At 47.7% G+C, this 17,070-nt stretch overlaps 1 protein-coding gene across 8 annotated transcripts in view; it reads left to right on the forward strand.

Moving 5' to 3' along the window:
* CACNA1C (calcium voltage-gated channel subunit alpha1 C) overlaps positions 1 to 17,070 on the forward strand; it is a 2,322,072-nt gene that overhangs the window by 172,516 nt on the left and 2,132,486 nt on the right. For all 8 annotated transcript variants that reach the window (XM_069628642.1, XM_069628646.1, XM_069628641.1 and 5 more), the window contains exon 2: positions 7,477 to 7,798. In XM_069628642.1, coding sequence (XP_069484743.1) covers positions 7,477 to 7,798 — 322 coding nt within the window. The remainder of the gene's footprint in view (positions 1 to 7,476; positions 7,799 to 17,070) is intronic.

Below are 17,070 nucleotides of genomic sequence, written 5' to 3' on the forward strand. Positions count from 1 at the left end.
CAATTTCATGCTTTCGCCGCTAGGCTGTTGTTTGGCCAGCCAAAAAGTTCCCCTGGGTTTCAACTCTATATAAAAGGGGGTTTCAGCCCATGCATCCCATAACAGTGAGTTATCACTGACTTTCAGCAGGACAAGTAGGGGCGGGCAATTAGAAACAATTCACTAAGTGCCATTTCAAAAATCTTCAATTTGTACCTGGGGACTCTCGTCTACAGTCAGCAACACATGTTTGTCTTGGTCAATCTCAACTGACCATGAACAATATGGGTGATAACATCAAAGATTTCACCGTCAATACTTAGCAGGTATTTTTACATTCCTGGTTGATCATTATACAGAAAAACAAAAAGAAGGAAAGTGATAGCCTTGCGTCGATGCCTAGTCGCGGCAAGCCTATTCCTTATGTCTTAACCATCTCATTGGGTAACACACCTCTTAGAGTTGGCTAGTGAGTGATTTGATATTTCCTGGTTGATTTATCAAGATGTTTGGGGTGTTCTTTTGTGTATGAGTGAACGCAGTTTTAGCTTTCTTGAGGAGAGACTGGCAAATTGGTTCCGCCAAACAGATCTTTTTGGATCCCCATTGGCCTTTTATAAAGTACAGCAGTAGGCAATCTCATTTTAAGTCTTATGCATTCTTGACTCTGTGAATCCAGGCTCTTGAACCTGCGGTTCTTAAGATGTTTTGGACTATGATACCCTTACCTTTGTCTGTGCTAGCTCGGGCAGATGGGGAGTTGTAGTCCAAAACATCTTGCGAGCCAAAGATTCAAGACCCCTCCTGTACATCGATGTTTACTGTAGAGTGATCCTTCTCATCCCAGACAATCTTATCCAGGTCCCCACTGATTGTACAGTCAGGACTTGCTGCGGGTTGGTGCTGTCGGTCTGGAACGGCTTGAAGTGCAGCAACAGCTCAAGAGATGTGACTCTAGAGCGAGGATGTTGCCCCGCATGGAATTCACCGACCGGTTCTCAAAGATTTTCCAAAGTCCTTCTCTCTAGAGCTAATGCTTCCAATGTGGGTGCTTCTGCAGGTGCATGTGATGATGGGAATACACTGTGCCCCATTCCCAGGAGAAGCACGCATAATTTTCTGCACAGCAAAGCATTTAATGCTTCCATGTCCACCGTAGAGCTTACTGCCCAATGGCTTTTGTAACTATGAATGTTGCTCTGTGGTAGCTGCCTTATAATACATTCTATATAATGGATGAATCCCAAGGCAGGTATATTGTTAAGTAGTAGTAAGGGTCGAAATGAGTGGTCATTGTGTTGGTCGTCGTTATAAGTCTTGACCATCACTCAGTCAAGCGGCCTAATGATACTTTGAATGCTAAAATGTACATATTGGGCTCTGCAACCTTTGCAGGTCCTTAATGTCCCTCTAATAGGAATCAGATTAGTGTTTTCTGGTAGGAGGTCAAGCCCAATAGGCGTCTGTCCATGACATCGGCATTCACGGTAGCTAGGACCAAGCCACAGTCTTGCGACTCCTCTTCAACATTCCTATTGCTTCCTCTTGACCCCTAACTCATTTTACCTGGAAGGGGACACGATGAGTTTGCAGTCAGTCAAAAGGGGTCGGGACTGGACGTACACTATCTGACACACGTGGTGTATGCATGGTGTACATGTGATTCTAGCAACTTTGCCACTAGTTTCTAAAATCAAGATGCAGATGTGCCAAAACTGAGAGGCCCCTGTCCTCCAAATCACACATGTCTGAATGGAGGTGTGCATAGTGTACTGCAACGTTCTGTACAAGGCCGTGTCCAAATGCTCTTTTCTTCTGTTACGTGGCGGTGACCTACATTCCCCAAGCTGACCTATAGTATAGGCACGGGGTCCCGGAGTAACAGTGCTCCTAATTAGGGAGTGCACATTGGTGCACAGGACATTCTGAATTAAGATGCAATTACATGAGTGATTGATGTCCGCAAGCTACCACCTTCAACCAATAGGAGAGGCAGTGGTGGACTTAACAGTCGGCAGACAGACAAATGGCGAGCGAGCCCCTGTGCCCTGCCCCACCCCTTCCCTACCCAGTCTCTCTCTCTGAGACACACATTGCAGTCAGACCCGAAATTCAGCAGATGGTCACAGCGCACTGTAATGGAGGCAATGAATCTATTAATGGGCTTTAAATGCCTGCCACGCAGTGCACAATGGCCACTATTACTCTGTGTTAATCACTTCCCAGTTGTCCTCTGCAGCTCGGTCCAGGGTGCTCTGAATGGGCAGTTTACTTCTTGTCCTATCCCCTCTCCAGAAACGCACGCTCCTCCGCTCTAGCAAGTGTTTAAGGTATTATAGTTAAGAAATAATGCAGATTTAAGCAGACCTGAATTCTGCTTGTTGTAATATTAGTTCAGGGCTGGATGTCTGCGCTCGGGCCTTTAAAAATCACAACTTAAATAAAATGAATCATGTGTCCCTAAAGTTCATCTTTGCGCAACTCTGCCCACTTTGGGGACCCGCCTCCAAGACCCACCCACTTGGGGGCCCTCTGTAATTTTTGCCCACGGGGCCCTTTGCCTTAAATCTGCCACTGAGGAGAGGCTAGGAAGTGTGACTTAGGATGCATTTAAGAGAGTGATGTGCAAGCAGGTTATGGCTTTTCTAATGCAGTACTGGTGTCCAATCACTCTGCCTATCACTACAGAAAGAAATGCAGACTGCAGACAACGAATGCTGCCTGAACTCCAGCTGGGTTTGAGGAAAGCAACCATTTTGTATAACCAGAGGGGGTCTGGAAAGAGAGCAGAAGGAGTTGTTGTGGGAGTTTCCCGTGATCAGGAGAAATTTGCCAAGTAGTAAGGGGTGAAGGGAATTTCTGCTTGAACTCCATAGACTCGGTCTCCCCATTTTTCTGAGTCCTCCCCATCGTATGTAGTAGAAGCTTTCATAATGTCTCCCTCGTCTGCCTTCGCCAGAGATCTTCTGTGCCGGACCAGTTCATCATAAAGGCGTCCATCACTGAAAGAAAAACCACACAGAGGGAGGCCATTTTGATAAAATGGCAAACGTTCTGATAACCCCAACGGGGCTGCTTACCTGTGAAAATAGCGAGGAGTTCCTCCATTCCTTTAATTTGCCACACGTTCAGCAATTATCCTGCTAACATGTGCACTAAAACGTATTTTTCTGGCGTGGGCAGTCTTGGAAGGGGCCCTAAACGTCAATCCGCGGAGCCTTGGCAGTCGAGAGCGAGGCCTTCGTCAGCAGAGGCTGCGCTGGGGACACGGCGTACTCGGCAGCGGGAATTACAACCGCGCGTCATGGCATGTTGCTGTTTTGCCACCAGTTGGCCATTGTAGTCACCGATATCTTCCAATTACGGGGCACGGCTGGTTTACCAAGGCACCAGCTTAAGAAAAACACCTAATAGCGTTTCATTATGGCAGCCGCGGGAAAGCCTCGACGCAGAGCCTTTCAGCTGTCAGTCACATGGCGGGGCTCCGAACTGTTTACGCCATAGGAAGAATGGAGTGTTTGGGGCTGCGCATTGTTTGAAGGTTAGAAGTAGCCCCTGACAAATTTCAAACCTAAAATAGCAGTCAAGGTTTCACAGCAAGCTAAAAAGTGGCTTATAGTGAATTCAGTGCAACAGAGCTGGAAGTTAAATTAAGAATGGGTAAAGGGTGCTGCTTCTTAAAGACACAAAGCACACCTGTATTTGTTTTTCAATGTTCACACCGACACTTATTCGGATTCCAAACCTTGCAAATGGCCCTCGTTTTATCCACGTCAGTGAAGGAGGAGGATGTTGATGTACTGTAGTTTTATCAACACGCCAACATCTCGCTAGACCGGTGCAAACATTTTTGCTGCAGAAATAGCTGTCCAAGTACATCACAAGTTGCTGGGATTTCAAGTGTCGCTGGGGTTTGACTGGGGACTAGCTGAGGGGGTGGGACTGGACAGCCCTTTTCGTTGGTCGTAATGCACACACTGGCTGAATAACCATCGCTTCACGAAACAAAAGAGGTGATGGCTGGAAGGTATGGAATTAATCCTAACCTCTGGCATTGCTCTGGGCAACCCTCCAGACCATTGTTCTTCACCTGCCGAGCCATTACAAAAGGGGAAAGACCAAATGCAAATCAGGCTTGGTGCCACCCCAAAAGGGGCAGTACAGCCCAAACTGCTAGGTCACATCCCTTTTGCATGAGACCACAAGCCTCCCAAAACATGTTTCGGCCTTGTTGGGCCTCATCAGTGAGGAGTAGCTCAGGTCTCAAGGCCCAGCAGGCACTGGACCCACATCTGGGCAGACCCGTCCCACTCTGGGTGACTTATGCAAAACAAAAGAGGTGATGGCTGGAAGGTTTGGAATTAAAACTAACCACTGGCATTGCTCCGGGCAACCCACCAGACCGTTGTTCGCCTGCCAAGCCATTACAAAAGGGGAAAGACCATATGCAAATCAGGCTTGGTCCCACCCCAAAAGGGGCAGTACAGCCAAAACTGCTTTTCCAGAAAAAGAAGTTATTCCCGAGATGTACTACCATTTCACTGTTTGCATCTTTTGAATGTATCTCCAGATTCGAACATGAGCTGCACAAGTAATGCTCAGCGCAATGATGTGTATTTAACATAATGTTAGGACAGGAATGATCCTGTCCCTCTTTGTTCTAGCCTTCTGTCACTTTGTGTCATTCCACATCCTTGCTATTTTTTCCATTTTCTTTCTGTTTATTTCCCCTTCTTTTCTTTTTCCAGTACTTTGGTTAATACCTTGATCCTCGTGATTATTGAAAACGCATTTTTAGTTGTTTTTGCTTTTATTCCCAAACCATTCGCCAATATTACTCATTTGGCATTTTGCATTTATTTACACTATCTATATGTCGCTTGTCTTTATTTTATTGTATGTCTTGTTTGAATATCACCATTTGTAGTTCTACACTTAATCAATTTAGTATTTTTTAGTTTCCCTGGTGTTTCTTTCTCCTTTGTCAAAGAAATAGATGTGATGTGCATTAATTTATTTTCTGCAAAATAGAGGGGTAGCAAGAAGGGTTACTAAATTGTACGAACCTGTTTGCTTTACAAACCCTTGGCACAGCAACACTCCCTTTTCATGATTTATACAGCCAAAATTGCTTGGCCACATCCCTTCTGCACAGGACCATAAGCATCCACAGACATGTTTCGGCCTTGTTGGGCCTCATCAGTGAGGAGTATCTTAGGTCTCTAAGCCCAGCAGGCACAGGTCCCAAGTCTGGGCATACCCATCCAACTCGGGTTGACTTATGCAAAACAAAAGAGGTGATGGCTGGAAGGTTTGGAATTATTCCTAACCTCTGGCATTGCTCTGGGCAGCAACTCCAAACCCATTACAAAAACAGTAAAGACAATATGGAAATCAGGCTTGGTCCCACCCCAAAAGGGGCTGTACAGCCAAAACTGCTTGGTCACATCCCTTCTGCACCAGACCACAGCATCCCCAAACATGTTTCGGCCTTGTTGGGCCTAATCAGAGAGGAGTAACTTGGGTCTCTAGGCCCAGAAGGCACGGGACCCACGTCTGTGCATACCCGTCCCACTCCGGGTGACCTATGCAAAACAAAAGAGATGATGGCTGGAAGGTTTGGAATTAATCCTAACCTCTGGCATTGCTCGAGACCATAGTTCTTTGCCTGCCAAGTCATTTTCAAAAGGTGAAAAATCATATGCATCACTTCACATCTTCTTGCTATGCAAAACCAAGCCCACAAATTCAATCATTCAAAACTCAATGGACGCAAGCAGCTGCCTCAACAAAACAGAGATAATGCCGGTAGCCTCGATAAGCAAACATCTTGAAATTCACTCCATGGTACGCACTCACCTGTAACTCTCTTTGGCATTGCTACTCTCCCAAGGTAATAGGCCTGAGAATACAGTTTGATGCATCCCAGCAAAAAAAGTTGACACAAAGCAGCCTGTATTATATATAATTCTTGAAGGAACAGAAAAAATCCCTGTGAAAACAACAAAGCCCACAACAGTTGAAGCAATTATGGGGGGGGGGGAACTGAACTATGTCAAAATACTACACCTACATAAAAATGTTGCATGAAGACAGGCATCCAGAAAATGTAACTATGCCACATTCAGCCACCTCCTCCAGCAATGTCACTGTCTTCAAATGCATTCACAAATGAAATGGACAAATAAATGTCCCCACGCCCCTCATCTTGTTCCCATGCCTCTCATCCTGTCCCCGCACCTCTCATCTTGTCTGTACGCATCTCTTATTGTCCCTACCCCTCTGTTTTTCCCCCAGACACCAGTGCTTGTTTTTATACCTCAGTGCTTTATTGCATACCTCTATGCTTGCTCTCACACTTCTGTGTTTATCTTCACACCCTGTCCTTGATCCCATGCCTCTGTGCTTGTGCCCACAACTCTCTTCTTTTCCCCACTCAGCTCATCTTGACCCTAGGACTCTGTTTTTCCCCAGACACCAGTGCTTGTTCGTATGTATACCTGAGCGATTTTTCTTATACCTCTGTGGTGGTCCCAACACCTCTCTTCTTGTCCCTACGCCTCTCTTCTTGTCCCTACGCCTCTCTTCTTGTCCCTACGCCTCTCTTCTTGTCCCTACGCCTCTCTTATTGTCCCTACGCCTCTCTTCTTGTCCCTACGCCTCTCTTCTTGTCCCTACGCCTCTCTTCTTGTCCCTACGCCTCTCTTCTTGGCCCCACACCTCTCATCTTGTCCTCACACCTCTCATCTTGTCTCTACTCTATGCCTCTCATCTTGTCCCTACACCTCTGTTTTCCCCCAGACACTAGTGCTTGTTCTTTTACCTCAGTGATTTTTTGCATACCTCTATGCTTGCTCTCACACGTCAGTGCTTATTTTCACACAATGTCCTTGATCTCATACCGCTGTGCTTGTCCCCACACCTCTCTCCTTTTGCCCACTCCACTCATCTGGACCCTAGGCCTCTGTTTCTCCCCAGAAACCAGTACTTGTTTGTATACCTGAGTGCATTTTCATGTACCTCTGTAGATGTCCCCACACCTCTCTTCTTGTACCAACTCCTCTCATCTTGTCCCCACGATTCTCTTCTTGTCCCCATGCCTCTCATCTTGTCCCTATGCCTGTCTTTCCCCAGACACCAGTGCTTGTTCTTATACCTCAGTGCTCTTTCGCATGCCTCTGCGCTTGCTTTTGTCTTCATGAAAAATCCTGTCAGTCATCCTATTTCGAAAAGCTTTGGTCCTCTCACTGTGGGAGTTCTTGTTCCCAAGGTGCTTCTGTTGTCATGCCTACCAGCCACGATGTAATGCTTTGCTATGATGTGGTGGCTCTCTTCTTTCTTACTATCACATCTTGCATGTGCGGCCCAGCCGACTGGTTGCTTGGCATTTGGATGTACTTTCCTAGTCTTGTTTGATTTTCACTCGATGTTGTATTGCAAAACTGAATGTTATACTATGTCAAGGGCATACTTTGATTATCTGTTTATTTTTTTCAGGTTCCAACTATGCGAGTCCACGGGCAGCCCATGCCAACATGAATGCCAACGCGGCTGCCGGCCTGGCCACGGAGCACATCCCCACGGCAGGGGCCGCTCTCTCCTGGCAGGCCGCCATCGATGCTGCGCGACAGGCAAAACTAATGGGCAGCGCTGCCAATGCCACAATATCTACTGCCAGTTCCACGCAACGCAAGCGGCAGCAGTACGGGAAACCCAAGAAACAGGGTACGACCACTGCCACGCGGCCACCGCGGGCCCTTCTCTGCCTGACCCTCAAGAACCCCATCCGCAAGGCCTGCATCAGCATTGTGGAGTGGAAGTATCCTTTTTGAGCCAGTGTGTGACTGCAAGCTGGGAACATGTCCAGCTTTTCTGTGCTAGGGGTGTCAGCAAATTATGATATAAGGCATTTTTTATGACCTGTTTTGGAACTGGGACGTGCGTTCGGCTTTAGCAATCTGTTGCGTGGGACGCGTTTGCATTTTAGGTCACATTTTCAGAGTTTGACAAACATGATGTCTTCCCTATTGTGCAAGTAGATGAATTTCGGGTTCAGTGTGCATTTTCAGTGAAGTTTGAAAAATATGAATCTTCAACCCCTCCAGCCCCCCAAACCTCCTTAAAAAAACAGTGTCTTGGCTGCTCAATTGACGGATACCAACTATTTGAACATCAATGCAATACACGTCCCGACCTTGACTGCCATTTTGGATAAGTCCGTTGTGTTTACATTTTTTCCACAGCCGCCACGCGCATGTCATCTGAGACACCCGCCACGAGTCCTGGCGTGTTAACTAACAACTCTCAGCATTCTGGCAAGTCCCACCTTGCAAAGGGTTGCTGGCCAAAAAGCCAGGACTAGGTGAAGATGGCGAATATGGCATCACGTGGGGCAGCAATGCTTTCTGCATGAGACTGTTTTAACGCTCAGAAAAATTACTTTCATTGTGTGTTGCTGGCATGTTCAAATTCACGTCACTACAGCCCTACATTGTAAACTCGGTTGAAGATGAGCTCGAATAGAGTCTTTCTTTGCTGTTGTTTAATCAGTAAACCAAGTTCCCATTTTCGCACATTAATCCTTTCATGTATTATGCAACCCTTTTGTATTGTCAGTTATGCCCTGTAACTTCACTCAATAGAAATAGCAGACCGTCCTATGTGTCAGAGCTGGGAGTCATGTAACGATGATAAAGTGTGACGTGAGGCACCATTTTCCACATCATGGTCATGTATGTAATAAACTACTGCCTTCTAGAAGTCAAAGACTCAATCGAAAATTGAGCCAAGCACGCCACCTGTATCAGAAAGTAATCGTTTCTAAAAAGACCCCCCTCCTCCCTCCCCAGAATGTAAACACGAGATCCGCGAGACATCACATCCACAGGCTGTCGCATTGGTCAGGGCAAACAGTGTATTGAAGGAAGGTTTAATTTTCCTACCTGTCAAATTGAATGTTCATGTTTAATGAGTGAGTTTTTTGCATTTTCTAAAGGGCAATTAAAATCACGAGTCAACCAGAATTCAAACAATGGGAGGATTAGGGGTAAAACCCACAAATTTCCTTCTAAAGTGCGCCTGTTTGTGTCTTTCCGGAACAGTCCTGTTGGTTTGATGTATTCCCAGACTGGCAATGGATAAGCCCAAAAGGCATTGCCAGTCAGTTTGATAAGGAAGTCAAATCTCCTCCACCGTCAAAGCAAAGTGTCTAAGGTGGGCCTGCCTCTCGCGAGACTCCATAGGGAAGTCGCCGATCTGTACACAACGTCAAACCCTGACACCAGGGCGGCCTTAGGGCAGGGTGGGCCGGGCGACTGCCCGGGGCGTCATGCCCCCCCGAGGGCGCCATTAGCCCCATGCCACGCCAGCTCGGGGGAGTCTTTCAAGGGCTCCACCGAGCTGGAGTAGTGCAAGAAAGCGCGGCAGGCGCCCTTTTGTTATTAAATGCGCCCTCGGCAGCGGGGCACATTTAAAAACAATAGGGTGCTGATGCTTTGTTTAATAGAATCTACAGGTATATTATTCACCATATACTCCCTGTTTAAGTAATTCCTTCAGTTTAAGTATTGTTTTAAAGCAAAAGTGCTTTTAGGGAATTTAAGGTGCAGGAAAGATAACAGTCAACCCTGGCATTTGGGTTGTGACATAGATATAAACAGAATAAGTTACTAATGGAGGAACTCCCGTCCCCTGCACACTTTCACAAGCTCGACAAAGCAAGCCAAACAATTTAGATTTAACTTATGTGCACACTAAGAGTGTGATGTGTTGAGACAACAGATATATATATTTTCTTACAGAGGATGGATTAAACAAATTGTTCATTTGTGATTCCTAATGATAAACATCATGACAACATTCTTTAACATCTTCATATGTAGTTTTATTTTTCACAAGTGGCCCAACGTGTTTCGAGAATAACATCTCTTCTTCAGGGGCATATTCAATATTTTCAATCAATATTTCAATCAAATCTAAAGGGAAATTTAAAAAAAACATCAAATTACTTGTACTGTAGGTAACAATAAATTGCTTTCAATTATTTTTATACATCTGACCGGTAGAATGAATACCAGTATTGCGCACTTATTTCATATGGCATCAATGGCACTTGCATTGTTTACTTCATACAGTGAATATGATTCCTCTAAAGGTGTATAAATTCTATGTTGGCAAAACTATACGAAAAGCAGGCGAAAGATGGACCGAACACAAGTCAAATATAAGAACAGAGAATATCAAATCCCCAGTTGCCCAACACTTCAAAGAAAACAGTCACAACATATCTCAACTATGGGTAGTGATACTCAAAGTTATCCGAGCAGCTCCCAGAGGAGGGGATTTGGCCAAAAGATTGGCACAAAGAGAGCTGTACTGGATACATAAATTGGACGCAATGACCCCATAGGGCCTCAATGAAGATTTTTACTTGGGACCATTCTTGTAGATACACAATAATAGACCCACAATTACCAAAACATGACTTAACTATACAGCTAAATCCAACAATTCAACATAGTTGCCCTATGCAATAAGCAGGATTCCTATTTGACTACATAATATCTAAGCTCAAGTGTTGGTCGGTTTGTAATCACACCACGCAATATATGTTCCATCTCCAAAAATGGCAACCAGTATCACCTCGATTGTGAGTCTCCCCTTGAGAGACCAGTAGCCACGGAGGACTCTACTTTGGTAGCAGGGGACTCAATGACTTCAGAGTTGCCTGGCGCAGTGCAGGAACCCTGAGGTGGAGGACCAAGTGGCCTACGATCTGAAGGGCTTGCCCAAGCTGTATGAGTTTGCATCAGCTGGGGGCCCAGATCAAACTGACTTCTTCACAGCCCAGAAAGAGTGTCCCACTCGGGTCGGTCTGTGGAAGCAGGGAGAGGAGTAGGCTAAGAATGAGGCCCCTGGACTGTTCAAAGTGTACTGGGAGGATGCGCTCCTCTACAGTGAGCCAAAAGACTCTGAGGGCAAGGGCACAAGAAGGCTGCTGATTCCCCTGTGCCACAGGAAGCTCCTTTTGGATTTGTCTCACTAAATTCCTTTAACGGGTCACTTGGGAGTGACTAGGACATCAGACTGGTTGTCGGGGCACTTTTTACGGGCCGCAGTTCGGTGTAAAGGTTAAGGAATTTGTCTGGTCCTGCCCGACTTGTCAAGCTTCTGGCAAGTCGGGTGGTGCCACAAAGAACCCCTTAATTCCACTACGTCTGGTTTGGCTGCCTTTTTGAGAGATTAGGCATGGACATTGTGAGTCCTTTGGATACTCAAACCAGCTCAGGGAACAAATACATCTCGGTGGTGGTAGACTACTCCACAAGGTACCCTGAGGCTATCCCTCTAAGGAGCATCAAAGCTTCTGTGGTTGCAAAGGATCTGACTGGGATATTCTCCAGTGTTGGATTCCCAAAGGAGGTTGTTTCTGATAGGGGATCAAACTTCATATCCATGTATATGAAGGCTATGTGGGAAGAGTGTGGAATCACCTACAAGTTCTCTACATCCTTCCATCCACAAACAAATGGGCTTGTTGAGCAGTTCAACAAGATCCTGAAAGGCATGATAGTTGTCTTGGAAGAGCACCTGAGGAGAAAATGGGATATTCTCCTGCCATGCCTTCTGTTCGTCTACACGGTAGTGCCAACAAACAGAGTAGGGTTTAGAACCTTTAAGCTTCAGTTTGGACACCCTGTACGAGGTCCCCTCAGTCTATTGAAAGAGGGATTGGAGGGCAACCCCTCATCCTCTAACCAAGATGTGGTTGACTTTGTACCAATGTACATGGAGCAGTCGATGAAAAATCTAAAGGCCAGTCATGAGCTGATGAAGCACTGGCACGACCAGAAGGCAACAGTGACAGTTTATTCTCCATGCCAGTGGGTGTGGATTATGCAGCATGTCAAACCCAGTGCCGTTCAGGACAAGTGGAATGGGCCTTACTGTGTGCTGGAAAAAGCCACTGCTGTAAATGATCTCATTGATGTGAAAGGACCCACACAGATGTGCAGGGTCATTCACGTCAACTGGCTAAAACCCCAGTATAGCCGGGATGACTTGGTCATGGCATTAGTGACAGATGGAGAGACTGAAGCATTAGTGACAGATGGAGAGACTGAAGAGGAGACCGAACCTCTCCCAGACCTCCTGCACACTGAAGCCACAGGTGGTTCAATTTAATGTGTCAACCTTGCAACAGAACTGTCAGAACAGCAACTGACAGACTGTCGCCATTTACTGGGACAGTTTGCTGGTCTGTTTTGTCTGACTCCAGGTTGCGCAGATTGGTGCACCCATGATATGTACACTGGAGACAATTAGCCGGTGAAGAGTAGGACTCACCGGATGCCTGATAAGGTCAGGGACACCATCAAGGAGGAAGTTTCCAAGATGCTGTCCCTAGGAGGGATAGAGCCATTCCACAGCCCTAGGGCTAGCTCGGTGGCATTGGTCCCTAAAGACCATGGGTGGGAAGACTGAAATTCGCTTTTGTGTAGACTACATGGGGCTCATTTCTGTCACAAAGACAGATACTCACTGCATTCCTCGGGCAGATGAGCTCATCAACAAACTTGGCGCTGCCAAGTACATGAGTACCGTTGTCCTCACGGCACAGCATTGGCAGGTCGACTTGACAGATGGAGCGAGAGAGAGGTCAGAATTCTCAACCCCCGGAAGGACGTTCTCAGTTCACTGTGTTGCCCTTTGAATTGAATAATGCCCCAGCCACTTTTCAGCAGATGGTTAACCAGGTTCTGTCTGGTCTGGAAAACGTCATTGTTGCCTATTTAGACGACATTGCTGTCTTCAGGCACACCTTGAAGGATCTCTTTTACCACCTTGAAAACAAGTGCTTCCGGTCTCTGCAGAATGCAGGTCTGACTATCAAGGCCACAAAGTTCCAGATTGGGCAGAGCACCATGACTTACCTAGTCGTTGGAGGTAAGAAACAAACTCTCAAAGCAAAGGTACAGGCTGTGAAGGATTGGGATATCCCCATCACACTGACGCAGGTGAGAGCCTTTCTAGGTCTCACCAGGTACTACCGGTCGGTCATCAAAGGATAATGGACCATTGCCATGCCCCTGAATGATGTAACTTCCAAGAAGGTGCCGAAGCAGGTAACTTGGACCCCTTCCTGTCAAACCTCATTTCAGAATTTAAAGGATGGATTGTGCAGGGCCCCACTTCTGAAAGTGCCAGACTATGGTCAGGAGTTAATTATCCAGGCAGACGCGCCTGTGATTGTTGGATTGGAGCAGGGTTAGTGCAGCTGAACTCTCAAGGGGTAGGGCAACCTGTCATCTACATTAGCAGGCAATTGCAAAAAAGGCAAAGGAACTGGGCTGTCATTGAAAAAGAGGCTTATACAGTCGTGTGGGCCATAAAGAAGTTGAAACCCTACATGTTAGGGTCGCACTTTACCATCCAGACAGACCACCGGCCAAGGACATACCAACAGTAGTGCGACAACAGTAGATGAGCAATGAATTATCACAGTGCATCAAGTTCTCAAACAGTCAACGGAGATGGCTGGGGGACTCGTCCACCGAGGAGGTGTCATTTAAACTGTTCAAGTAGCTGTTGAAGGCGGACCATATATTTGGGGGACAGAACGGGCTGGGAGCATACCTAGGAACTCCTCCTCGCAATTTCGGGACCACGTGAGTAAATTGAGACATTTCTGGAATGAAGGGGGAGTGGGACTCTTCCAGTTCTGCAAGACACATTTCTTGGCCACCACACAGCTCACGTTCAGGAACTTAACAACATCCCTAGCCCCCTCAGGCTGCCACACCCCAAACAAGACCCCAATTGAATCGGGCCCAACAACAGAATCAGTAATTACAGAAAGCGTTTCTGTGATCTTACCCCAGAATGTGGCTAGTTCCGGGCAATCCCAGAACATGTGCAAATTGCCAGCATCCTCCGCAGCGCGGGCAGAGCCGAGGGTCAGAGCGCGTAAATCTATAGACTTTTTGCGCGGAGTGTAATACAGCCTGTTTAGCAATTTATATTGTATGGTGCGGTAACGGAAATTTAGGGAGACCCTGTTAGTATGAGAGCACATCCTCTCCCACCGGTGATCAGTGAGTTCCAACTCCAGCTCGGATGCCCAGTCTTCCCGGGCTTAGATGGCTGGGGAGAGGCAATGGTCAGCAGGATTTTGTATAGTGAAGAAACCAACCCACGAGCACCACCCGAGTTGGCGATGAAGTCAATCCCAAGGGAGTCCTGGGGTTCATTGGGGAAGTCGGGCCATGCATTTCGGAAAGCAGCGCAGAGTCTGTAGAACTGCAGAAGTTCCAGAACGGACCCCGAGTGACCTGGCCTCCACGTCTGCAATGTTATAAACTGCCCCTCTGGGTAGGAATCAGTGAGAGCGCGGTATCCCAGGGCCTCCCAGTGTCGCGCCAGGGCGGTATCATGAGTGGGTTCCAACCCAGGGAAGTTCCAGGTGGGGAGCCACTTGTAGTACAGGTATTGTTCGGCACAGGTTTTGAACATCCGACCCCATGCTTGCACCGTGGTTTGAACCCGGTCAATGGGTGAATCCGGCTCCTACTGCCGGTTTAGAATTAAGGACATTACGTTGGTGCCTGCCGCTGCCAGAGCCTCCAGCTTAACATGAGGACGGGGTGGGGGCCCGGGGTACCAGTAAGATGCAAACTGTGCCTGTGATGCAGTCCAATATCGTAGCATGTCTGGGGCAGTGAAGCCCCCTCTATCGTAGGGTAGTGACATGTCTGACCACTTCTTACGCACCGCGCCGGAGTGCCTTAGGAATTGAGCGAACAGCTCGTGCAGGTTCGCGAAATATCGCTTACCAAATGGGGACATTGAGAAATATATATAGTAACTTGGGGAGTAGAACCATCTTCACCAGAGAGAGTCTTCCAGCTAGGGATAGTGGAAGGGTGCGCCAGCGCGTTATTTTGGCCTCGGTCTGTTCTGTTACGGCCGGGAGTTGTCTGCCAACAGTGTATCTTTGGTCAGCGACACCTGAACTCCTAGGTACCTGAACCCATCCGGGGACCAGCAGAGCGGGTACTCAGTGGTGGGTTGTAGCGTGGAGCGGGTGAGGGGGAAAATCTCGGATTTAGCATAGTTTATAGTAAACCCTGACGAGTGATATCACGTAAGATTGGGTCTAGATGTACGGCCGGGTCTCTAATGAAAAGTAACACATCATCCGCGTAGAGCGAGATATCTCAGGGGAGTCTTTCAACCGTATCCCTTTGCGTGCATGCCGCCACCTAACGTAGTCTGCCATTGGCTCTATTGCCAGGGCGAACAGAATCGGGGAGAACTGGGAACCCTGTCGGGTGCCTCTAAATAGATGGAACAGTTCTGATGTCTGGGAGTTAACTCGAACCCTGGCCACCAGGGACGTGTACAGCAACTTAATATATGCTATCATATTAGGCCCTATACCTATATTTTCCAACACCAACCACAAATACTTCCAGGACACCATGTCGAACGCCTTCTGGGCATCCAGTGTGACCGCAACAGCGCTCACACCCTGGTCAATGTGCGACATGACATTAATCAACCTTCTAATGTTGTGGGATGTGGATCTTCCAGGCACAAAGCCTGACTGATCGTCGTGGACCATATATGACATAACCGGGAGGAAGCGGTTGGCTATTACTTTGGCGAAGATTTTAGTATCCAAATTAATTAGCGAGAGGGGCCTGTATGATCCACACTCATCAGCGGGTTTCCCCGGCTTGAGTAAGACCGTAATAGCGGCCTCACGCAGTGTTGGGGGAAGAGTACCTGGACAGAGTGACTCGTTCCAGACTTCAAGTAGCCTAGGGGTCAAAACAGCCACATGCTCCTGATAGAACTCTGCTGTAGGCCCGTCAGGACCAGGTGCCTTTCCTTTGGGGAACTTGGATATAGCCTCGACTATTTCATCCAGCAGGACGGGAGAGTCCAGTTGGTCTCTGGTGACGGGGGAGACGAGAGTCGTGGGGATCTGCTCGAGGGGGTCACGGATGTGGGACTCCCTATGTTCGGGGGTTGAGAATACAGCTCTGAGTAGAAGTCTGTGAAGACTTCCAGGATTTGCTGGTCGGACCACCGTTCCGACCCCACCGTGTCCCTGACGCAGGTAATCTGAGTTTGGCCCCACTCACCCCTGGCCAATGCAGCCAACGTCCTACCGGGCCTATCCCCCTCTCCATATTTCCGAGCCGCCTGCGGACGGCTGAAGTATTGGACCTCCCTGGTGGCCTGTTCATTAAAGAATTGGAGTTCCTTACTGATCTGGGAGAGAGTGGCAGGATGAAGGGTGAGCACTCTCCAATTCACGCAATTTGGCTTCAGAGCGGGCAAGGGCCGCCCTTATGGCTTTAGGAACTCCTGCCTCTCGTGAAATGGACATTCCCCTGATGAAGACTTTGAAAGCCTCCCAGCGAACCCCCAAGGAGGTGAACTAGGGTGTATTAAATTCAAAATAGGACTGGATGTCAGAAAGAATATCGGCCTTAAATACTATATCCTGTAGGGCCAAGGACTTGAAACACCATGTATTAATGGTAGGGGCAGGAACTCCTAACTCCAGAGATATCTGGACTGGCGAGTGGTCTGATAGGGTGCGCGCCAGAATCCGAGTGTCCACCACCCTCCCCAGTAACGCACTGGACAGAAGGAACACGTCTATTCTGGAGGAACTATCATGCACTGAGGAGTAATGGGTGTACTCGTGAGTCTCTGTGTGCAGCGCCCGCCATGCTTCTCGAATGTCGAGTGTCATGCTGTGTACTAGGAGACTGTGCGCCGCGCTGGACAACGGTCTGAGGGCTGTGCCTGTTCTGTCCAGTGCGCTGTCTAATATAAAATTCAAGTCCCCCCCCCCAGATGATCTGCACTCCCACATAGCCCAGCAATATGGATACCACCTGGTTGACCAAGTCGGGAGAGTCTACATTAGGGCCATAAGTATTTACTAGCAAGTATTCCCTGGCGGCTATAGCGCAGTGTAACACAATATATCTCCCCTCCGGGTCTATATAGCTCTTGTGGAGCACAAACTGAAGTGACCCTATGGATCATCACCAACACCCCTCTGGCTCGGGT

The sequence above is a fragment of the Ambystoma mexicanum genome, chromosome 12 (assembly GCF_040938575.1).
Source record: "Ambystoma mexicanum isolate Mex_15411 chromosome 12, UKY_AmexF1_1, whole genome shotgun sequence".
Lineage (NCBI taxonomy): Eukaryota > Metazoa > Chordata > Amphibia > Caudata > Ambystomatidae > Ambystoma > Ambystoma mexicanum.